Source organism: Trichosurus vulpecula, chromosome 7 (genome assembly GCF_011100635.1).
Source record: "Trichosurus vulpecula isolate mTriVul1 chromosome 7, mTriVul1.pri, whole genome shotgun sequence".
NCBI classification, from domain to species: Eukaryota; Metazoa; Chordata; class Mammalia; order Diprotodontia; family Phalangeridae; genus Trichosurus; species Trichosurus vulpecula.
Window position 1 is genome coordinate 1,210,674 of NC_050579.1, and position 24,842 is coordinate 1,235,515.

Below are 24,842 nucleotides of genomic sequence, written 5' to 3' on the forward strand. Positions count from 1 at the left end.
AAAAGGTCAAAAAACATAAGAAAAGAATGAAAAGAATGGGAAAGAAGGAAGCTTAGCAGGACCAGACCTCAAAGTGCACTACAAAGCAGTAATTCTCGAAACGATCTGCACTGGTTAAAAGATCAGTGGAGTAGATGAGGTACACAACGTGTACTTTTCACCTGAAAACACGAAGACCCCAGCTACTAGGATAAGACTCACTATCAGCAGCATGAAACAAACAGGATTTAGATGGACACCTCACTCCACATAGAAAGAAGAAATCTGTGACTTAGGTAGGAAAGGTCATATAGTAAAGAAGTTAGAGAAATGTGGAAGAAATTCTCCCTCAGTTCTATGGATAGAAGAAAAGTTCATGATCCAACAAGGAATGCAGGGGATCACAGAAGATAAAATGGATAATTCTGATTGCATATTCCATTTGAAAACAAACCCCAAAACCTGAAAAAGTTTTAGAAAGAATTTTATTAAGTCACTTGACAGAGGAGGGTGGGCTGGAAAATGGGGTGGCTCCCTCTCATCATATTGGCATAGGTGACAAGGAAGGGAAATGACAAATGTCGGAGGGGCTATCAAAACAAGCACGCTGATGGACAACTGTTGGCGGACCATGAGATGAGTACAAACATCCTGGAAAGCAATTTAGAATTATACAGAGAAAGTTACTAAGAAGTGACCGTTTAACCCAGCTATACCACTGTCGGGACTACACCCCAAAGAGATCAATGAAAGATGAAAAGGTCATATACATACAAAAATACTGATAACAGTTCTTTTTGTGGAGGCAAACAACAAATAAGCAAACCCGGAAACAAAAGGATACCCATCAACTGGGGAATGGCTGAACCAATGGTGGTATGAGTGTGATGGAATATTACTGTGCTCTAATGAATGAGAAAACTGGATGATTTCAAAGAGATAGGAATTGATGGGAGCCCAGGAACTGGGCAGCGAGCTAAGCCAATAGAGCGATTTTCACCAGAATGTTGATATTACAAAAACAATCTCAAAGATTTTTCTAAGATGAAGAATGAATGGAGCAGCACCAGGAAAATCATTTCTAGAACAGCATCAAGACGGCCAAGACACCTGGAGAGCTGTGACTACCCCAAGTGCCAAGGGCCCCTCAAGAGCCATGCGCTCTACCTCTTGACAAGGGGGTGAGAGAGTCAGGGGCAGAATGAAGCACGTATGTTTCTGAACATGGGTGATGAGGGAGTTTGTTTTGTTTTGTTTTGTTTTCCAATGGAATGGGAGGTGAGAGGAAAGGAAAATCGATTAAATTAACAAAAAATAAAAATAATGAAGCACAGTCCAATCTTATGGATCTCAATAAAATCTTAATATACTGACCACAAATAGGTTTTTGTACCATTAATCAAAATTTAAAAATAAATTGTTTATTTCATCCTTTTTAAAAATTTTGGGTCTGTTTTATAATGGACATGATACTTTTAGCACAATAGTACATAAATAAATACACACACATTGACTGGGGTGGGGGTGGGAGGAAGTAGGAAAGGCATTCTACTAACAACTGTGAGGGAAAGGACAGAGGGGGCAAGAAATCTGAGCCCCGGCCAGAAAACCAGGCCTGTAATGAGTTTCATTCATTCAAGCATGAAAGAATTAAGAAAAACCTACTGTGAGTCACCTACTAGGAGAAACAAGACCTTATGGGCCGAGTGAAGGTGGGGGTCAGCCACTAAAAGGCTGGCCATTTGGCAGTGATTTTTTTTTTGGTGGGAGGGTGCACAGAGATGCACCAAAAACTGCCCACTGCACTGGGGAGGGGATATTCTTCACTCATCCCCAGCTCTCTCCCCTCCACTAAAAAAGGGCACTGGCCTATACAGCATTTTCACTAGGGTGCACACCCAGGGATTTTTTAAAAGATGAACACTGACTGATTCATAACTTAATCATAAAGGGCATTATTTTTATCCATAAACTAAGGAAAGGGAAACCTAACTTTTATTATTTTAAAAATTAACAAACTAAATCTGACGTTAAAAATATAAGCTTTGCCAAGAACTAACTCCTTTTACTCAAACCCTACCTTCTCCTTACCTCAAAATTCAGATCCACCTCCCTCCCTCTCCTTCCAACCCTGCCCCCACTGCAGGCCAAGGCCCACCCAGGACCAAGGGCTGCGGGAAAACAGCCCCAGCCCTCCTGGCCCTACTTCCAGACCAGGCCTCGAAGCCATCACTGAGGGGAGCTATCACTCCGGGGAAGAGGCCCACCTTCTTCTACATCACCGCCACCAACTGCCGCAAGTGGCCGTTGAGACCCCAAGCCCCGGAGTGGGGCGACCCCTCCCCGCCCCGCCCCCACCCTGCCTCCAGCTCCAGGGGACGCTGTCCAGGTGCTGAGAGGCACTAAAGCTCCCACTGTCGCCAGTTGGGTCCCCATCAGACCCCGCCCCGATTTTCTCGGAGCGAACGACATTAAGGAGGCTACAGCCCACTGTCAGGGGACCCTCCCACCCAACCCCCTTAGGCTGTCCCCCCCTCTCCATTAGAAGGGGGCATCTCCACTGGGTCCGGGCGCTGAGCCGACTTCAAAGTCGCACGTTCTAAGCAATGATGGGCGCGCCTTTCTCCATTCATTCACTGCCCGCTGGCATTGCGAGGGTTTACCCACTGGGGAGCAGGGACACCCCCTTCCACAGGGTAGAATCCTGGGTTCTTCCTTCTCCGTCCCCACCCACAGAACCCCCGGGATCCACCTGGGGAGTCAAAGGGGTCCTGGCTGGTGAGCCTGGAGTAGGCAGCTGCGGCGGGGGGGACAGGGAAGGAGGTGAGCACGCGTCGAGGGACCTGGGTCCGGGCAGAGATGCCCCCGCGGGGCATCCACCGGCCCAGGGGGCATTTCACCCTGGCACTGGGGGCTCCTGGGATGGGGGCGGGGCACGAGGGAAGCCGAGACTACGGTGCCCAGCAACCAGGGGCCGCCCAGGGAGCCCCAGCTTCCCGCAAGGGGGCCTGGCGTGTCTGGGCGCGACGCCCACCTCCCCAATAGTGTCCCTGAGACGTACACATAGCCCCCCACATCCCCCTCACGAACAACCCTCCCATCCGTGCTCAGACGGACCCATCGATCAAGGAGCGTTTATTAAGCGCCCACTACGGCCAAATACGGGACGAGGCATTGGGGCTACCGGGACGAACGTGAAAACGGTCCTGCCCTCAAAGGCGGGTGCAAGGGGGACATGCGTGAATTGGGGCCGGGGCGAGTAGAGACGGGGGGGCTGGAGCCACGGGGGCGTCTCGGTCCTGGGAGCATCCCGTCCCGGAGGGACCAGGCAGGCTCGGACCCTCCCAGAGGTCCGAGGGAACCAGTCTGGGAAGGTATTGAACGCCACCCCCAAACTCGTTCCGGTCGGATCCCGGAGGAGACAGAGACGGGAGCAAGGAGAGGGCGGGACTTGGACTTGGGCTGGGGGGCGCTCCTCCCATAGCCCTTGGAGCAGGTGACACCCCGAAGGACGCCGGGGTGCGAAGGGGCGGGGCCCCGGGATCCCGCCCCCCTCAAGATCCGCCAGGAGGTCGCTGGGGCTTTGGAGGGAGAGCCCTCACCGGGAGGGCTGGACACCGCGTGACCCCCACCCCTGCTAAAGCGCTCCATCTATTCCGGCTCCAAGAGCCGTGGGTGTAGACAGGAGCCTCTCCTAGGAACACGGAGCCATGGGCAGGGCCGCGAGAGCGGGTCATTGGAAAGCCAAGAGAGGGCGGGTTCAGGGTCCCGAGTGGGGTGTCTAGGCCAGAGGAGGGGGGGGGGCTTCCAGGACTCAGGGAGGGAACAGGAGGCCGCGGGAGGTGCGAGGAGGAGAGGTCAGGCCCACGCGTGGGCACACCCACGCATCAGCACCTCCAGCACAGGCTTACACCTGCACCCGCACCGGCGGCGCGCGCACACACTCCTCAGACACGCACACATGTGCACACACTGTCACACGCGGGTGTGTTTGAGTGTAAGCGTCGCGCCTGCGCACTCTCTCCGTCCCCCTCCCTTTCCCCTCCCCCCAGGCTCGGCCCTCGGACCCGCACCGCCCCGCAGCCCAGCCCTCACCTGGCAGACTGTGGGGCCCCAGCTCTCCGAACCCCAAAAGGACCACTCCCACAATGCATCGGGCTAAGGGGAGGGGGCCGAGTCACGCTAGGGGCGGGGGCGGGAATGGAGATGGGGGGGAGGGGGGGAGGGGGGGAGGGGGGCAGAGAGAGAGAGAGAGCTGGCGCGCTGAGTCTCCGGGTGCATTCTGGGAAATGTAGTCCGGCTGGGGGAAGGCGGCCTCAGCGTGACCTGCGCATGCGCAGCTTTGGACCCTCCCGCCTCTCCTCCCAGGAGTCTCTGCGCCGTGCCCTGGGCCAGGCGGGACGGAGGGGCAAGCCAGGTATAGGTGCCCCAGATGTCACCTTGGCCTTGACCCCGCCCTTGCTCTGACTCTCCAGGGCCTGTTTGCATTAGATCAAAGGATATGTTTTGTCATCCACGTGGGCCAGGCGTGTCCTTGGGTCTGTGCCCAGGGAGGCATACCTACCAAGGGAGACATACATGTGTGGTGTGCATGCAGCATGTAGACATATGTATGTAGTGATGCACACACGCAGCTGGCCTTGCTGTCGCTAAAACGCCCAGATCTTTTTCAAAAGAACCAGTTGTCTAGCTATACCTTCCCCACCTTGCATCGCTGCAACTGCTCTTTCCAAATAGAAGGTCTGGGAACCAGATTAAAATGTAATTAGGAAGTATTTAAGAAAATAAATAAAAATGCCGTGGAACAAAGGTAACATTACATTTTCAAACTGTCAGTGTGCTCCAGACCACTGGTGTCAAACTCAAATAGAAATGGGAGCATCAATCCCTACCTAAGGATCCCACTTAGAAACCCACATATCAACATTATCGATGGCCTGTCCTGTTTTTATCAGCTTTGTTAAATATTTCCCAATTACATTTTAACCTGGTTTGGCAGCACTCTGAAGTCAATCAATAAATGTTTATGAAGCACCTACTGTGTACTAAGTGTTGGGGGAGAAAAAACCAGGGATTCAGGAATCCCAAAACTAAAGTTCCCAGGACTGAAGTTCCCAGACTGGGTTGTTGAGGGGGACTGCCCCTCAAGGATGCGAGTACTGGAGAGGGTCAGGGCTGTTGTGTCGGCAATCAAAATGGGCTCTTAGCACTCAGTTCAACCAAGTGCCCTTGAAGAGTTTGGCCTTTGTTTCCTTGATGAGATTGGGAGTCCTTGGTGACCTCCTTGCCTCAGGAGAGGGCCTCGTTTACATGGGTTTGAGTGGCATGTTTGGGATATCAGAGGCTTTTAGACCACGCCTCTTTGTGACGATTCTAGGTCACACGGGTAATTCGCATGTGTGACTCACCCCTGACCCTGAAAAAGTTATAAAACCAGAGACTGGCTTTCTCTTTCTCGGAGCTCTGAGCCACAGCAGGAGTGGCGCGTGACTCTGGGCCAGCTGTTGCAATGAGCTCCCCAGCTGAACGCTCAGATGTTGATAACTACGAATTGTATTTGGTCTGTAATTCGGGGTGCTGGTTTTTTCCCCTAAACTAAGTAAATGATATTTGTATGCTGGATTAAAGTAAGATTGTTAACCCTTTAGTGTTGCTTTCCTTAATAAAGCAGATCAAAAGAATCTGGGCTTTTGCAGCGTTCTGTGAGCTGGTTGTTGTTGATTTTACACACCCTCACAGCAGCTGCTAGCCAGATTGTTGAAAGAGCTGGCTAGAATGAATTCATGATTTCAAGCATTCTTTAAGTCTAGGTGGCAAAGATTTATTATGCTTTACAGCGGACAAGAGTTCTTAGGGAACCTGCAACCTTAGAGGTGTGCAGGGAGAGCTTTTATAAGAGACTTAGGGGTGAAACATGTCAATTAGGTGTTTTGGGGTGGGATTAGGGAGTGGTTAAGGGGTGGTCAGTTCTTAAAGGAACATGCACTTTTTGTATCTACTGAGCAGGCTTATTACCCAGAGTTCACTGGGAAATAGCCCAAAGGGGGGCTACTGAGGGTCTGGTTTTGACTGTGAACCCTAAGTTAACTATTTGTCAGGGCTGACTGGGAGTATCTAAAAGGCTTTCATCAAATGTTTTGTTAGACAAAATAAATGTAAGAGAGTATACATTTGACTATATCTAGGATACATATCAGTAAGGTCAGTAACTAATGAATACCATCATGACCCAGTGCACAGCCAATTATCAGTACACAGGGAGTCAGCACAACTGCCTACTGTGAAAGGAGTAGAGATAAGTGTGTTGCTGGGTCATGCTGCCCTTGAGCTAGAGAGACAGTATTTTGAAGCTAGGAAGACATGTGATTTTAGAACTGGATGTGGTTTTGGAATTGGGGTTCAGGCACAGGCACCCAAGCAGAAGCTATTAGAATTAGGGTTCAAGCACAAGCACCCGAGCACCCTATCACTAAGCACTGGAGTGGAGGCCCGCAGCCCAAGGGCCCTTTGACACCTCTGCAAATTTAGAGACCCCTGCCCTACTCCTGAAAGAGGGGGAGAGACTCCTGAGGACTGAATCAGCTCCTGTCCTCATTGAACATTTGTTTCAACAATCTGGCTAGCAGCTGTGAGGGTGTATAAAATCAACAACAACCAGCTCACAGAACGCTGCAAAAGCCCAGATTCTTTTGATCTGCTTTATTAAGGAAAGCAACATTAAAGGGTTAACAATCTTACTTTAATCCAGCATACAAATATCATTTACTTAGTTTAGGGGAAAAACCAGCACCCTGAATTACAGACCAAATATAGTTCGTAGTTATCAACATCTGAGTGTTCAGCCAGGGAGCTCATTACAACGGCTGGCCCAGAGTCACGTGCCACTCCTGCTGTGGCTCAGAGCTCCAAGAAAGAGAAAGCCAATCCCTGGTTTTATAACTTTTTCAGGGTCAGGGGTGAGTCACACATGCGAATTACCCCGGTGACCTAGAATCGTCACAAAGAGGCGTGATCTAAAAAGCCTCTGATGTCCCAAACATGCCACTCAAACCCATGTAAACGAGGCCCTCCCCTGAGGCAAGGAGGTCACCAAGGACTCCCAATCTCATCAAGGAAACAAAGGCCAAACTCTTCAAGGGCACTTGGTTGAACTGAGTGCTAAGAGCCCATTTTGGTTGCCAACACAACATTGTCCTTAACTCTCCTCCCCTGCTAGGGCAAGGTAGATCTCCTGGTGTGGACCATTAGATCTTCCTGTAGAGTTCCATTTCATCCCAATATGGAAACCAAAACTACCAGGGAGGGCCTGACTTATTCCTTCCCTACATTTGCTGGTAGTCATATAGACCTACCTGGTTCCAAATGATCTTTGGTGATGCCTCAGACCAGGAGACTATAGAGCAAGCTGACTGTGGCCATTCAGCGACTAGAGATAGATGGGAATATGAATTGGAATCTGAAGAAAACTTGCCAACTGTCACTTCTGGACTGATATGATTTTTTTTGGTATCCAAGGTCACCAGATGGGAGGTTGTCCTTGGTATACACCTTTGCACTGGCACAGGCTGCCCAAAGGGTAATAACCTCTTAGCCACCTTATTACTATTAGAAGAGAAATAGCTGCCCTATGAGTTCATGTGCTGGGTAGCTGCTGTCAAATATGTTTTACCACAACACAGAAATGTGGAGATAGAAACCTAGGTTTTCATATTATGCCAAAGCATAGGTTCAGGCCTCCTAGAAAACCTGAGATCCTATTTGAGAGTCAAGAATCTTCTTCTAGGCAAATGCAGTCAGAGTGACAGAGAAGCCATTCATTTACATATTGCAATCTTGTCCATTCCTCTCAGGCCACAAAAGTTAAAGAGAAGACAGATCCATAATCCAACAATTCACTTCCTTCAATGTTATAAAATTGGAACAAATTTACACACCTAAGGAAGCAAGCTGCATCAAACAAATTTTATAGGTAAACTAAGTCAGGTTACTGATTAATCTGCATTTAGAAGATTTCTGATAAGCTGATTGAGGAAGAAGATTTATGTGTCACCGGAGCCAGGAACAGCAGAGAGTCTTCCTCTGATTTCTTAGCTAAGGAATATTTAAGACTCTAAGTCAATTTTCACAGCCTTTGGTCAAGTGAGGTTAATATGAAGATGGCTTTTAGTTAACCAAGGATTGCAGGAGGAATGTCCCTGAGTCTCAAATAATAAAAGAAATATAAATAAATATAAATATATAATATACATATATAATAAATATATTTATATTGTAGTAATATAAATATATAATATACAAGGTGTTCCTGAAGTCTGGATGCATAGGCAAAAATGTATATTTTAAAGAAGTGAAATGAATGAAATTTTCAACCACATTTTATTTAATTGGAATATTAACAAATAACATCTTCAATGTGATTTCCATCATTTGTGATGCAAAGGTGGATGCGCTTTGCAAGATTCACGTGAACTCGATGCAATAACTCCACGTTGCCGTCAATTTTCCTATGTGTCCAGACTTTAGGGACACCCTGTATAAATATAAATAAAAGGAAAATAAAGAAAAATCAAGTCATCATTCCTGATGCCCTTGACCCACAATGAGGATCAGTGACTGGGCATGAAATGCCATTGATCTCGCCATTGCCCTGATCCTCCTGGCGCTGCTGCTAGTGGTCACCTCCTTATATTGGGAGGTGAATTATGTGACTAGCAAAGATCTGGTATCCACCACATAGAGCATGTCATCCAGATCTGTGACTTGCTCCTTCTCAAAGGCAGAGGCAAAGCCTGGGCTTTCTGGCTTCCACATTCTGCCTTTCATTTAGGGAGCCTGTGGGCAGCAGAGGAGCCACAGGTTCATGGCCATTGTGATAATATTTTTTCATCTTTTAGTTGCATTTATTAATCTTTGTTATTTGGGGAAACGAGGTCGGGGTCATTTATCCTATTGTGAATCCTCCTAAATGTAGTTTAATCTGTAACCTGACTTAGTTTACTAATAGAGTTAGTTCGATGAAGTTAGAAGGTTATTGAACCGGCTGAAATGTGTCTTACGGGATGTGAAAATTGACTTAAGCCCTCAAACATCCCTCAGATGAGAAGCTAGAGGAAGGATCCCAATTGTCCTCAGTCGCTTGGTTATCTTGGTGACGTGTAAATCTCCCCTCAACCAGTCTACTGTGAACTCTCTAAATGCAACTCGACTCAGTTTACCTGTAGAGTCTGTTTAGGTTTGTTTCCTTAGGGGATGCACGAGATTCTGATTCTTCTTAACTAAATTTGTTCAACTTTTATGACTTTGAAGGAAACATGGGATTGTGAATGTCGTTTTTTAAACTTTCAGAGCCTAAAAGAATGTATGAAATTGCAATATTGAAAGGAATTCTTTCTGTCACTAACATAATTTTGTCCCTAAGAAGCCTTCTTAGAATCCTACTCTTGGTTCAGGAGTTATTTTCCTGTGCCCCTCCTCCCAACTGTGCTTAAGTATAATAAAGCCTAGATTTACCTCCATAATTTCTATGTGCTGGTAGCTTTATTTCAGCAGCACTAACCTCCCACAAGACTCAAGGATGAGATATTTCTCCCATAACACCATCAGAACAACCCAGGCAGCTCTCCAAAAGGGCTGCCTCCTCAAGCCCCTTGCCAAGTAGGTTCAAGTAGAGACTGTGCCCATGGATGGGCTGGTCCAGATGGTGACTGTGGCTGTGTCTAACTCCCAAAGGCTGGGGTTCTGTTGCTTTTACTTCATTTGGCCCATTTGACCTATGCTGGGACAAAGGGCTGTGAGAGTCATTAGAACTTACCTTTGTATTTTAGTTCAGTGCCTAGTACTTAAATACTCAGGGATCCCAAGTCTCACCTGCCCAGCTACCCTAGCTAGGAATTTCTCAGGAATGTTGTGGGAAGGGATGCATGCTTTGTTCTCTTGAAGTCCCTTCCAACTATCAAATAATGATACAATAAGATTTTAATTGATTAATTTAATAAAATTAATTAAATTAGATTTTAATTTGCCAACATCAGGTTTAGTCTGAGAAACTTTAAGCAAGGGTTCTTTTTTTTTTCTTTTTTTGAGGCAACTGGGGTTAAGTGATTTAACCAGGGTCATACAGCTATTAAGGGTCTGAGACCAGATTTGAACTCAGGTCCTCCTGACTCCAGGTCTGGTGCTCTCTTCATTGTGCCACTGTTGCGATAATTCAACTAGCAGCTGTTGTGGGGGTGAAAGACTACCACAAGCCCAACAACAACAACGCTGCCAGCACAGGTTCTTTGGTCTGCTTTACTAAGGAAAGCAATGTTAAGGGGTTAACAATCTTACTTTAATCCAACATACACATGTAAACTCAGTTCAGGAGGAAAAGCCAGCAACCTGAACTTCAGAGCAAATACAAACAAATTACAAACATACACAATATAAACAGATGAGATCACAATTCATAGTTACCAAGAAACCATCAACATCTGGGTTGACAAGCTGGAAAGCTCTTAGAGCGGCTGCCCAGAGTCCCAGGCCAACACTCCTCCAGGAGTGAGAGCCTCAAGCAAACAACTCTGTTCTCTCTTTTTATAGTCTTTGGTCATCATCAGACATCATCTGAGCGACCTGAACTTAGGTGCATACTATTGGCTCTGGTCTTAGCAACTCCCCTTAGGGCCCTGGGGGCTTCACACCTACATCAGCTTAGCACCTAGTAAATAGGGGTTTGGGCCTGGGGCTCTGCACCTAGTAAGGCTCAATCAAGGACACTTAATTAATTTAGCATTCTAAAACAGTAAAAAAGTCCCAACTTAATTAATATTACAGCCACCCAGCTGCCACAATTAAGCAAGGGTTCTTAACCTGGGGTCCATAAACTTTTGAAAAAAGTTTTGATAGCTATATTTTAATATAGTTGGTTTCCTTTCTCATTGCACTTAAGCAGTTCTGAGACAGAGTCCACAGGTTGTGCCAGAAGAAGTTCATGACACAGAAAAAATGAAGAAGCCCAAGGGAATTCCTTTAGAGAATCTCCTTCCTTGAGTCCTTGGGATTAACAATCATGATCCCTCAGAGCTGATCTCTGTATTTTTTTTTTAAACACAAGTGGTCCTATGATGAACTACATTCCAGTTCTTGGGAGAAGGAAGACTTCTGATTGGTGCTTCCACAAGTGACGCCTCTTTTCCTTAGCCCCTTGCCTCTTCATACCATCAACAGAAGCCCATTGAAGCTGGACTGCTGAATCAGCCAAGAGGTAACTTCTGAGATAAAAACTGGAACCGACCTCACGGGGAAAAACAAAGGTACAATTTCTTGGATTTCTAGATTCAAACTCGTAGGCTTGAGGACTAAGGTTTAACCTCTCCAAAAGAAATAAATGGATGGAAAAGGAGGGGAGAACATATTTTAGTAATTATATTCAAATCACCCTTGCTATGAAAAAAGTGAGAGATTGTTTTCATAAAGAGATCTAAGTTTTTAGCAACCATCGCCTGCTTGGCAGAGCTGCCAGAAATGTATTTTCATGGTCCATCTGTTGGTTTGTTTATCAGGGAGGATTCTATAGTGTGATTGTTCGAGGGGATCCAGTGTCATTAGGGAGAAGATGGAAATGTAAAACGCATCAATAAATAATTTTAAATTTGTTTTAAAGAAATGTGTGCATAGTAATGACCTGTTTCTTTCTCATCTGTTGGACAGCTGACATTTGAGATTTCCAGGGAAGATGAAATTCAGCATTGTCAGCCAGCTCTTCCTCTGTCTGCTGATGGGGGCTTTCATAGGTGAGTTGGCTACTGAAAAGACTAACATATGGGCTGGTTAGAGGCAGAGTGAGTAAAGCTCTGGGCTTGGAGTCAGAAAGACCTCAGCTCAAGTCTGATGTCAGAGTTTGAGGGGCGTTGTGAGCCTGGGTGAGCCATCAAACCATGGGGAGCCTCAGTTTTGTAAAGCCGTGACAATAATAGCTTCTAACTCAGAGCTATTGGGAGGATCATTGATCAAAGGCTGGGAGGGACCTTAGAGGCCATCGAGGTGCCCACTGTGAGCCAGTGACCGGCTATGCTAGGATAAAAACACAAAGAAGCAGCTCCTGCCCACAGAAGCTTACAGTGAGAAAGGATTTTTTTTTTAAATATAAAGATCATTTTAGATTTACAGATAAAGAAACTGAGTCCCTGGGAGGCTGGTGGACTCCTTGGTAGCTTTCCCAAGGTCACAGAGGTAGGTCGTCTGACTCCAGCTTGGTGTTTTTTCCACTCAAATGAAAGAATGTGCATGCACTGCTTTGAGAAACCTTAAAATGCCATATTCATGCCACCTGTTGCTGCTTTGCTTTCAAAAAGTGCCATGGCAGGCTTTTTGGCCTCCCAACGTACTTGGCTTTGTGATGAAGGATTCTTTCTGATGGCTCTGGAAGCTGACAGGGAGCCAGCTGTCAGTCATATTCTTGCCCTTCCCGTAGAACCCTCCCTCTTCCCCCCCTACCCCCCAAGTGATGTCTTTCTTCTTTATTTGTAGGTGCCAAGCCAGTCCAGGAAGATGCAGGTAATGAGATGGTTCTCATTTCTCACATCTCTTTGTGTGTGTTTTTTAAAAGACAGAATAGAAAATGGGTCAGGGATGATGGAGGGGGGAGGGGTGGAGAGGAAAGCTAGGAAGGCAGGGAAGCATTCTGTCTTATGTTAGGCAGATGAAAATGATGGCCATAAATACTACCAAGAGGCTGTGCATGTCATCATCGGTGGCTAGAGTCTCTGTGCCGTACCAAAATATCCTGTTGGCTGCACACACTCCCTGTGACTTCAGGTTGGGAAAGCATGGATATCTGGATGATTTCGTAAATAAAAAGGATGATATGTGTAAAAAGCCCAGACCCTGGAACAGGAAGCATTCAGGAAGCTCTGCCCCAGGGCAGGGGAGGCAAAGTTGGCCTCCATGCTGTCTCCCCTCCAGCTCCAGGGCACTGTGGGAGAAACACCAGCTTTGGAGCCAGAGGAACCAGGGTCAAAACCTGCCCAGTCCTTTGGGCAAGTCACTTCAATTGCCTGGGCCTCAATTTCTCCATCTGTCAAAGAAGGAGGTGAGACTCAGTGGTGTCTGCGAGGTCCTTGGGTTCCTTATTCCCATTCAATGTCCTTGTATGGCTGACAGCATGCTAGAAGTGATGAGGATGCTTAACTTGGACTTGGGAGATGTAGGTCTGAGCCCAGCTCTGAGACTTACTGTGATGCTCCAAGTCATTCAGTGTCCTTGGGACACACTTTACTCATCCATATCTGCACTATCTTCCTTACTGGACTTGTGGGTTTGTGGAGGAACCACTTTGGAAAAACTTCCATAGCCAGAGAAATGTGCGTTTTCATCACAGCCTCATTTCTCAATGAGCCAAATCATGGTCCAATAGAAAGAGTGCTGAGGTGGGTCAGAGGAACTCCTGGCAATGGCTGTATGATCTTGGGCAAGTCGCTTCACCCCCTTGGGGCTCAGTTTCCCCATCTGTAAAGTAAGGGGGCAGATTAGGAGAAGTCCCTTCTAACTCTACATGAATGATTCAAGTGTTAGGGACTTGGCTGGCTCTTCCTTCCGGAAGAATTTATGTTTTAAAAGAGGGACCCAGAGAGGACAATACAAAACAAAGACATGAAACAGTAATGGTGGGATTTAGGCACGGGGTTTGGCCCATTTTGGGGGCAAGATTTTTTTTTTGGTCCGGGACCTGAAGCCAAAGAAGGACTATACGCAGCCAATTGATTTCAGAGGTGGGGACCCTGCAGCCTTGAGGCTACATGTGGCTCTCTAGGTCCTCAAGTGCAGCCCTTTCACTGAATCCAAATGTCACAGAACCAGATTCTGTCAAAGGACCACACTTGAGGATCTAGTGGCCTTAAGGCCCCAGGTTCCCTGCTGGATTAAGCAATCGATGAGGCAGCTAGGTAGCACAGTGCATTAGAGCACCAGGCTGGGACGGAAGAGGACCCAAGTTCAAATTTGGCTTTGGACACTTAGTAGCTGGGTGACCCCGGACAAATCACTTCACCCTCTTTGCCCCTGTTCCCTCATCTGTAAAATGAGCTAGAGAAGAAAATGGCCAACTACTCCAGTATCTTTGCCAAGAAAACCCCCAGTGGGGTCACAGTGTAGGACACAATTCAAGAACAATAAAGACTGATTAAATCTTATACTACGTGTCTGGCACGGCTCTAGATACCAGGGGCACAAAAACCCAAGTGCCTCCATCCTGGTCCTAAAAGAGCTGACATTCTAGGCCTTAATAAGGATGTACAGAGCGGATACATAACAGGTGCAAGGTCACTTTGGGAGGGAGCGTTCTAGGGCTTCATGGACCAGTAGGAGTTCGAGCCCAGTCTTAAGGCAATCCGGCAAAGTGGGAAAGAGCCGGCCTTGGGGTCAGAGTTCCAGCTGTTACTGCTTGGGTCCTTTGTGACTCTGGGGATCCCTTCTCCCCCGCACCCCGCCCCACCCTGGTCTTGGTAGGGTTGACCTGGCAGTCCAGCGAGGGGGTGAAACCAGATGGCCTCTAAGGTCCCTCCCAGCACTCGATCCTAGAAAGCCTAGAAGTTGAGTTCAAGGTGCATTGACCCTCGTGGACTAAATGCCAAGGGGCCCTGATTTCTCATGATGGCATTTAGGACGTGCTGCAGCTACCCAGCTCCCTTCTTGAGTGGACAGCGCAGGAGGGAACCTGTAAATAAAGCAGCTGTGGTCACCCGGGGACAAGGGGCGCGTCCGGCGGCTGACTTCCTGGCCGTGTGGTCCCCTCCCCAATAAACAGTGCAGCTAACACAGCGCCGCTCCCTTCAGGAATAAAGATTTTCTTCTTGGAGAGTCGTTTGCTTTCCTGAATGCCAGCCCCCTGGGCTTTTCTCTTAAATGAAAGGTCAGCAGTTTCTGCTTCCTGTCCCAGACAACAGGGCCCAACTGCTCTGGCCTGGCTTTGTGTAGCTTCCTTCCCTGGGGACTGCCCGGCAAAGCGGGGGAGGTTAGACATGAGCAGCTCGGTTTCTTTTGAAACGTTTTGAATTATAAAGGACTTGGCAATGCCATTTGGGCTGCGCCTCAGTATTAAGTTACGGAATTCATTCGTGGGGAATGAGAGCAGTGATATGAAATGAGGGGACTATGTATGAATCAATAGACTAAGCGACCAATAACTGCTCCTTGGGTACCCCCACTGTGGCCAGATCTGCGCTTGAGAAGTCTGGGCACTCGGAGGTTAAGAGACTGATTGGTCCAGGATCATACAATTAGTGAATGTCTGAGGCAGGATTTGAACCCAGATCTTACCAACTTCAAGTAGAGTGGTCTAGCCACTGCTCCACACTACCTCATTGGTCCCATCTACCTTTTGTTTCTGTGAAAGCCATTCTCTAGATGGCCTCCTCTCCATTGTGACAGAAGTGGCTTCCTTTGGGTTCAACTGGTTCCTTTTTCCACGCTATATTCCTGTGATCAGGTTCCATATTGTTTAACCTCAGGATGCCCTGAGTCCAGTGGCCTTTTCTGAAAAGGCCCCTAGGGCTGCAGAGACCATCTAGGTCTCTTGACAGTGGAAGACATTGTGGCTCACCCAGGGACACAGAGTGGGTGAGCATCCAAGGTGGGATTTGAACCCAGCTTCTCTGCCGCCAGAGTGAACAATCTTTCCTCTGTACCGTACTGTGCCCACAAGGCCAGGTCCCAGGGCTTTGCAAACATTCAGCATCCTCTCCCACATCTTGGACACCCAGGTTAACTTTGAGCAGGAACAACAGGAAGGTCACGCATCTATTTTTTGTCTCTGCTCTGTGAGAGCCGGGGCTGGTTTATTTTTTGTCTCTGTATCCCTCGCCTGGCCTAACGCAGGCCCAGCACGCAGTAGAAAAGGCCTAGCAGTAGGCACTTGAATACTCATTGGCTGATTTGCTGGTCAGTCCTTGAGCCTGCCCAAACCTTACTAGGTGAGGCACCTCCATGACCCTCTGTTTCCTCCTCTGTGGAATGATGCCCTCTGGGATCCCTGCCAAGTCCAGGGAGACGAGTCCACAGCTTTTCAGAAATCACTGAGGCCCCAAGCCATTGAGCACCTTCCACTCAACTCCACTTTGCACCTCTGTTCCTGCGGCTGGTTCCCTCCCTACTCCCACCCAGACTCTGTCCATTCCTGAAGGCTTGAGAGCCTCCCCCTCCAGGAAGCCTTCCTGAAGTACTCCATCTCACACCAGCCTCTCACCAGGGCAATTGGGTAGAGATTAATGTGTTGGACTGGGAGTCAGGAAGCTCTGAATTCAAATCCTGTCTTAAACACTTACCAGTTATGTGACTCTAGGCAAAACACTTCTGCTCAGCCTCAGTTTTCTTATCTGTACAATGGGGTGAAATGAGGCTTGTAAAGGGCTTTGCAGGACTTAAACAGCTATAGATTTATCAACCGTTATTATTGTTATTCGTTGTTATTCTCTCCTGTCCTGTGGCCCTTTTTGTTTGGACAACACACACAAGCACCTGGTTGTATTTTACTTTGTATCGTCCCCTTCTTGTCCCACATAGGCAGGTCCAGTCATGTCCGACTCTTTGGGACCCCATTGGGGGTTTTCTTGGCAGAGATGCTGGAGGGCTTGGCCATTTCCTTCTCCAGCTCATTTTACAGATGAGGAAACTGAGGCAAACAGGGCAAAGTGACTTGCCCAGGGTCATACAGCTACTAAGGGTCTGAGGCTGGATTTGAACTCAGGAAGATGATGATAATAAGAACAATAAATATAATAATAACCAATTATATAGTGATTTAAAGTTTGCAAAGCCCTTTACATAGCGCATAGCGTTTGGGACCGAGAAGCAGAAGAGCCGAGTTTGAATCCTGCCTCAAATACATACTGGCTGTGTGGCTGTGGGCAAGTCGTTGAACCTGTCTGGGCTTCAGCTTTCTCACCTAGGGTTGTTATGAGGATCAAATATCTGTTTAATCGTTTATTATCGTCACCCTTTTCTCCTTTTATCAGACCCCTTCGCGGAGCTACCCGCCTTGCCCTACTGGCCTTTCTCCACTACAGACTTCTGGTCCTATTTCGAGTACTTTCAGACGCTGGGAGCCTACCACCAGATCCACGATATGGCCCGGACCTTCTTTGCTCACTTTCCCCTGGGCACTACCCTGGGTTATGATGTCCCTTATCAGGAAGACTGAAGCGTTTTCCAGGCGCCCTAGAACAGAGACCAAGGCATTTCAAGCCAATGGGTCAGTTTCCTTTCTTCCTGAAATGCATAACCACAACATAAACACTTGATTAAATCGAAACAATGCTTCTTGGGAGGGGACCCCCATCGTTAGTAAAATTCTATTTCCCTCTTTGTCAAGCTCCAAACAACATTAGTTTTGCTCTTAAGGATCAGTGTTTGTGCTAAAATATTAATAAAGAAAATTTGAATGCACTATCGTACGGCGTTTGTCGAGGGTGAAAACGTGAGCTGGGAAAACCCTAAAAGAACAGAGTCCACCAACAGGCAGCTCAATCTTAGTTATAGTATTGGAAATAATGTCTGGAAGACAGGAGTGGGGAGTCCCACTGTATTCTTCTGCCCTGGTCAGACTAAATCTGGAGTCGTTGAGATCTGGCTACCCCACTCTAAGGGAGGCCAGCGAGCCCCATCAAGTTTAGAGGAACAAAGACGGTGAGAGGTCTAGGCACCACATGGAAAATAGTGGAGGGCAATCAGGACGCTTAACCGGAAGAGAAGGCGGAGGGGGCATTATGGGGGTTGCCAAATAGCCAAAGTTATTGGTAAGTGTAAGAGGAGTTAGTTCCAGACGGCAGAATGAGGGGAAGTGAAGAGGGTTCTGTGGAGGTGGATGTTGGCTCAATGTAAGGAACTTTCCAGCAATTAGAACCGTTAAGAAATGAGTGGGCTGCTGCCGGAGACTGTGAGGTTCTCAGCACTGGAACGGTTCAAATGGAAGTTTGGGCGTGTGCCCAGGACCTTGCAGAACATACTCCCGCTTTGGAAAGAGATTGGAACAGAAAGAGCAGGATGGTGCTTCAGATGGGGCGTTGAATTCGGACTCTGAGGACCTGGATTCAAATCCTAGTCCCGTCATTTGCTGTTAAAAATGAATAAATGCTTTTGGACATCTCCTCACAACATGACCTCAGGTGATGCCTTTGGGGGACTCTCGTCTTCATGTCTCCCGGGCATCTCCTTTGAAGACCTGGAAGGTTTAATTTAGCAGAACCATGTGGCTGTCGCAGGTGAGGGTTTTAGGGTAGCATTAGGGGCACTGGGTTTTGATCCAAAGGAGCCACTTTCTGGCTTTCTCTTTTTCTAATGAAAGTCATAGAATGGAGCCAAGATTTCCCCTTGCATTCTTTTTCAGAAGACGGTCGATTGGCTTGATTTCTGACCATGTTTTTTATTAATGAAGACAGCAAGTAAATAGTTGAGCAAAAGTCAACAGTGAAGAAGAAGAGAGTCCATAGTCCTTGAATACTGGGTTTACAGTTTAAAGTCTGGAAATTATTCTGCAGTTGCTTCTATTTATCTCTATATAGTACCAGAGAGATGACATGTAGAGTCCAGAAATACCCACATTTTTTCCACTAAGGTTTTCTTTGGCTCCAGCTTCTGCTTTCTGCATCTCCTCTCATTACCTGCTCAAGCATTTCAATTTAATCAGACTTCAATAACACTGGGAAGCTTAGGAAGAAAAAAGCCTCTGGTGTAACCTGATATATTTCTAAACTTACTCTTTTCTCTGCCCAGCCCCCCTCTACAATTTCTATAAGCAAGTCAGACCCTTCCGGGAGATAGCTATTTAATTACAGCCCCAGCTTAGGGAAGACATGAGCCAAAAAGGCTTCAAATTTAGGGAACCCACAACTCACCTAAGCTGGTGCTTTACAAAGGCTGGAGAGGTGAGGCTTGGCTAAATCTCGAGGAAAGCATCTCATGCAGAGTAGGGCACAAGGAGGCTAAAGAAACCAAGCAACTCTCCCCCCTTCTTTGTGGTTTTATATGAAATATAAATGAAATAACATATGTAAAGTACTTCGCAAACTTTAAAGCAGTATATAAATGCTAGCTGTGTTATATATGTGTGCGATATAGCTACATTTTTATAAATACCCATATTCAGCTGTAAGTACAAAAACTGATGCCAACACCCAATACCATTGTTACTGGATTAGATCAGCTGTGACACTATGCCCATCCACTGGTGCGGATGACAAGACATACTGCCTAACACCTTAGGAATAGTTTACATCTCTTTCTTAAACTATAAATATTAATTTTAAATTATAGAATTTTAAAGGGAAGTCATCACTGGGGATATATACAATTCTATGTGGTGATTCAGAAACAGAAATAGTAAATGGTAGGGGTTTTATTTTTAGGTTTTTTATATTTACATATGGCTCATACCTTTTTAGTATTTTCTTGCAATATTTAGCTCACTGGCTAAGCAGGAGGCACTATGGAACTTCAGATGGACGTGGCAGCCACTGAAAATGACAGTTCATGCAGATTTCTTTAATAGTAAGGATATTATAATTTGCGATGACAGGTTCTTCTTGATAGTTCATCAAGTCCATGTTACATGTTTTTGTGATGTTGGAAATTTGGACCACAGGATAGTTCAGATGACTATTTATAAAACAGAGTAAGATCAAGGAAATCACAACATTGGGTATTAGAAACTTTTATTTACCAAACTTTAAAATGCATTCTTTTTCAGGGGAAGTATGATTAAGATTGTCCATAGTCTTATGTCCCGGTAGTCTAGCTTAGATTCTGGGTAGGCAGTTGGTATGGTGCTATCCCTCCCTTTTCTCTCTTGTTAAACCAAACAATTTTGACAGTAAGATCAAGGAGAAGTAGCTAAGAAATAAAACAAAAAGTCAAGCGAGAAACTTTCTTGTATTTGATAATGGGATGGAGACACACTATGGAAGCCATTCTCCTCCCCGGCAGGCAACACTCTGATGCCTTTGACAGCTACAGCTTCCAGATGAACCTCTGAGAGAGTCCTCCTCTGATGGCTGATTGGGACACAGCAGTGACTCAGTGTTCCAAGGTGATGCCACCAATGCACAAGCTCTGGCTGGTCTTACCTACCAAAATAAGCCTGGCACCAGGGGGTGCTTATCACCCAAGGACCAGCTCAGAGGGCTCATCTGATAAGGGTGGCTTAGCAGCTAACGCTTTCTTTAGGCTACAGTGACTCATGAAGTTCAGCTACTAAAGCATGACGGGGTCAAAGTCTTCTGTGGAATACACGCAAGGATGAAGTCACAGATCTTTGGAAGGAATCAGATTGAGATTATCACCATGGATAGCCACCGACCTTGGGTTCCTCTGCCACAGAACTAGAAACAATATTTGTTGGACTATCACAGAGTCATTATAACATCCCAGGACATATAGATAAGAAAATCTTGATCCAAATTATGTCCCTTGTGGTGTAACTACAGGGTGAGTGTTAATTTAATTCCTAACATCCAGGATTATAAAGACTTTTCGCTTTCATGAGGTAATAGAGAATTCTATTGTAAGCAGATCAATAAAGTACATGCTTTATGGGCCACAGAAGAAGGCTTCGAAGTAGTCTCACCAATCAATCAATTAATCAACATTTATTAAACACCCATGTGCCAGGCACTGTGCTGTCCTCAAGGAGTTTACCATCTGATGGGGGAGACAACATGCAGACAAATAGATACAAAGCAAGCCATGTACAGGATAAAAATAACTAAAAGAGGGAATAAATAGTTTTTTTTGAATAGAATTTGACCTGTACTGTTGCCTTTGAAAATCAAAAACCACAGAGAACCTTAAGTGGGTCAAGCTAGTAATGAAATAAAAAAGCAGCTTAGGTAGTGCAGTAGAGTGCTGGGCCAGGAATCAGTAGGATTTGAGTTCAAATCCAGCATCAGACACTTACTAGCCATGTGACCTTGGGCAAGTCACTTAACCTTATTTGCCTCAGTTTCCTCACCTGTAAAATAAGCAGAAGGAAATGGTATGCCACTCCAGTATCTTTGCCAAGAAAATCTCAAATGGGGTTATGGGGAGTTGGTCACGACTGAAAAGACTCAACAATACATATAGTCTTAACTCTGTGGAAATTAAAATCAAACCAGAGAAAAGTAGGCATTTCCCATGTAGGCAAAAATAAAATATACGGGATTTTTAAAATGTGCACTTGTCTGAAAATTTAAATCCAATGGGAAGTAGAATCTGCCAAGGAGAAGAAGTTTTTCTGCAAGACTTTGTGGATAGTGATGCCTCTTCTTTCAATTCAGCTAGCACCAAAATGCCTTGTTTCCTAGCTCATGATTATGTCATGCTCATTTTATCCACATGACATTTAGTTTATCCATCAAACCAGTAGAAATGTTCTTGTCCCAGTGTATGGATTATACTCATGGTTTAATCTGCTTCCATCCTCTTGCTACAGATATCTCGTGTCCAGATATCTCTGGGCACATACCATGCTCATTGGGGAGAGGTGGGCAGCTGAACAAGGGAGCCCGGTGCTTTGAGCAGCCCAACTGTTCTCCAAAGAATGACAAACAGATCTATCTTCAAATATAGTTTCTGGCAAGACTGTTAGTATTTTTGCTTGCTTTACATTTTGGGTGCTGATGCTGATATAAAAGAGACAGGGACAATTTTTATGGGACTCTATAAGCCATAAATATTATAGAATTTATAGGGAACATTAATCTGGACTTAACAACTTCTGCCTGTGTTGAAATACTTGGCAATATGGCTCACCGGAAAGACTTAATGCTGAAAATTAATGCTAAACTTGCAGATGTGGGACCTGAGTTCTAATTTCACTCTGCCACTTACTATTGAAAAAACCAAACCAAACCATAGGCCCAAAGATCCAGGGCTAGAAGGAGCCTTAAAGGACATTATAGATGAGGAGATTAGATCCTGGAGAAACTGACTTGATACAGATCACAAGGGCAGTAATGAAAGTTAGGATTTGAATCCCAAACTCCCATTCTTCTGCTGGACCACTCTCCCTTGTATGTTATTGGCTGTCCTTAGTTTTGAAGAAGGCCGATGACATCACAGAGCGTCCCTGGCATTTTGCTCATTCCAACCTGCATTGGTAAGAGGGACTTTACTAACAAAGTCGTTGAATTGGTTTGGCCATTCTGGAAAGCAGCTTGGAATTGGGCCCAAGAACTAATTAGCATTTCAATGTTGTTTTTTTGTATATTATTGTGGTCATGGTATAAATTATTCCCCCAGTTCTAACAGAATCTCTTAAGCATCAGAAGGAAAACCACATTTCAATGAGGTCTGCTTCGCTAACAGAACGACCCAAGTTCTATTTTCTCCAACTTAAATTGCCCTCTCCATCTCTGACACTACAGACAGAATGACTAGACATTTAAGAGGGAAAAGGACATTGGGACAATAAAAGGACAATAAGAGTTAACTTATTGCAAAAGAAGTGACATAGTATGAGGGAACCACATTTAAATAGCATCTTTCCTGAGAGAAAAGAGGGATCACTTTCATCTGTGAGAGGGCTGTTAAACACCATCTTGTGAGAAACTGTCAGTTTTTAACAACCATTTTTGTGAGGTTGGAACTGTGAAGAATCCATGAGAGAAGGACAAGATTCAGCTGTTAGTGTAAGAGAATTGAGTTTAACTCTTATTTTGCAAGCAGACATCCCACAGTGTGTTAGTAATCAAAATGGGCTCCTTAGCACTTAGTTCAACGAGTGCCCTTGAAGAGTTTGGCTTTTGTTTGCTTAGTTCAGTGTATTTCATTGAGTCTTACTAAGTGCTAAGCTCCAGGTCCAAACCCCTATTAGGTGTAAAACCTTAGTGGGTGTGGATTGGCAACTAAGGTGGGGCCCAAGGTGGGGCTAACTCCAGGGAGGGCCTAGTTTACATGTCTGGGACAGCAGAGGCTTTTAGACCATGTGGGTTTAAGTCCGCCTCTTTGTGACGATTTTAGGTTACGTGGGTGAGTCGCATGTGTGACTCACCCCTGATGCTGAAAAAGATATAAAAACCAGGGGTTGGCTGTCTGTTCTTTGGAGCTCTCTTACCCACAGCAGTGGTGGCGCGTGTGACTCTGGGCCAGCCCTTGTTCTGAGCTCCCAGGCTGAACCTAGATGTTGGTAACTATGAATCTGTATTTTGTCTGTTAATATTTGTAATCTATTTGTATTTTGTTCTGAAGTTCAGGGTGCTGGTTTTTTCCCCTGAACTAAGTGAATGCTGTCTGTATGCTGGATTAAAGTAAGCTTGTCAACCCCTTCACCTTGCTTTCCTTAGTTAAGCAGATCAAAAGAACCTGTGCTGTTGGCAGCTTTCTGGGTGCTGGCTGTGGGTGGATCTTACACCCCCACAGAAGCTGAAAGCCGGATTGTTGAAACACACAGAGAATTCTGGAGACTTGGATTACCATCCCAAGAGAATTACCATTCTGTTTCCAAGATTAGGGCCAGGGACAGGAGTCAAGAGAATAATCTGTTCTGTCTTTCCTCTGCTCTTAAAGAGCACAGAGGTGACTCTGTGAATTTTTCTTACTGCCAACACATTGCAAATATTTATTATTTGTTGTTGTCAAATAACACAAACAGTAACACCGGTGTTGTCTAAACACAGAAGACCAGGAAGTCTGAGATAGAGAAAAGAGTGTATGAGAAAAGCCAATTCTCCGGGCCAACTGGAATGAGGACATGGAGCTAATTAAGAAATACTTTTCATTTTTATTAATTTATAAGGAAAATACCTTCCTGTTTGCCGTAGAACACAGGCTGAAATTAGTAGGGAAATGAAGCAAAAGCAGGAAAAGCAGGGTGAGGGTTCAAGTGGCTTTTAGTTCTCATATGCATGTCAGAGTCATTCCATCTGGGCTACACCAAGTTGAGCGTCTACATTTTTTGACATGTGGAAACCACAGAACAGAAATTATATGTTTCTGAATTGACCGGATAAACAAAAACTATAAAAATTTGAATGAGAGGTCAAACTTTTCATGATGAATGTGACTGGGGTGACATGATCAGTATCTGAAGGGTTGTCATATGGAAGAATCCGACTTCTGTTTGGTCAAAGAGCGATGGTTTGAAGCTGCGAAGGCAACTAGGAAGCCCTGACTCCTACAGTGTACTGGATTTCATACTTAGGAGACCAAAAAGTTATGTCAGTGGATCAATGCCTAGTCCCTGGACCCACTGAAGTTGGTCTCATTGACTTTTTTTTCCTTAGGCATAACCAGCTCAGTTATATGGCAGGGACCTTAGATTTGCAAAGCTAGCCTGACCTATTCGAAGCAGGTGTTGCTGAACTGAAAACAGGACTCATCCCCACATCGAGGAGGTCCAGAACAGCAGATGAGACCATGCTCCGCATCCTTTCCATCAATCTACCCCAAAAGTCTTTCCATGTGCCTTGATGCTGAACCAATTCTCTTGAAATAGCACCACTGGACAGCCAGAAAAATGCCTCTACGAACCTACTCAGTTTTGGAATTCCCCCCGGCCTCAAACTTTCTGCGCTGGTGAGTGGAATGAGCCGTAAATGCAACGCCCATGCCACTTGCTTACATCTGCTCCAGCCAACCTTGCACATACATATCTAAGAATCCTAATTTCTGTCTTCCCAGCTGTACCTGGCTTTGTTAGGTTGTTGAAGCCTGACTTGAGGAGGACGCTCCAGAAGGGGTAAGCTACTACCTCCCGAGGCAGCCCGTTCTTCTTTTGACAGTTGTAATCATTAGGAATGATTTCCTTACCGTGAGCTGACATGTATTTCAATGTGTCCTGTCCCACTGCTCGATTTTGACTCGAACGTGTCTGATGCCTCTCACCTGACAGCCAATCAAGTTCTTGGAGAAAG

General features: G+C 45.8%; 1 protein-coding gene across 1 annotated transcript; it reads left to right on the forward strand.

The window, feature by feature from the left end:
* Positions 1-11,695: 11,695 nt before the first annotated feature.
* Positions 11,696-17,155, forward strand: OTOS (otospiralin). The gene is made up of 3 exons (XM_036765926.1): positions 11,696-11,753; positions 12,490-12,516; positions 16,971-17,155. Exons 1-3 carry the CDS (start codon positions 11,696-11,698, stop codon positions 17,153-17,155), a joined length of 270 nt encoding a protein of 89 aa, XP_036621821.1.
* The last annotated feature ends 7,687 nt before the right edge of the window (positions 17,156-24,842 follow it).

Bases quoted from the DNA above. Each gene is read 5' to 3' on its own strand.
- OTOS (XM_036765926.1), top strand. From the start codon at position 11,696: ATGAAATTCAGCATTGTCAGCCAGCTCTTCCTCTGTCTGCTGATGGGG. The intron at 11,754-12,489 runs GTGAGTTGGCTA...CTTTATTTGTAG, and splicing joins GCTGATGGGGGCTTTCATAG to GTGCCAAGCCAGTCCAGGAA. The intron at 12,517-16,970 runs GTAATGAGATGG...TCCTTTTATCAG, and splicing joins GCCAGTCCAGGAAGATGCAG to ACCCCTTCGCGGAGCTACCC.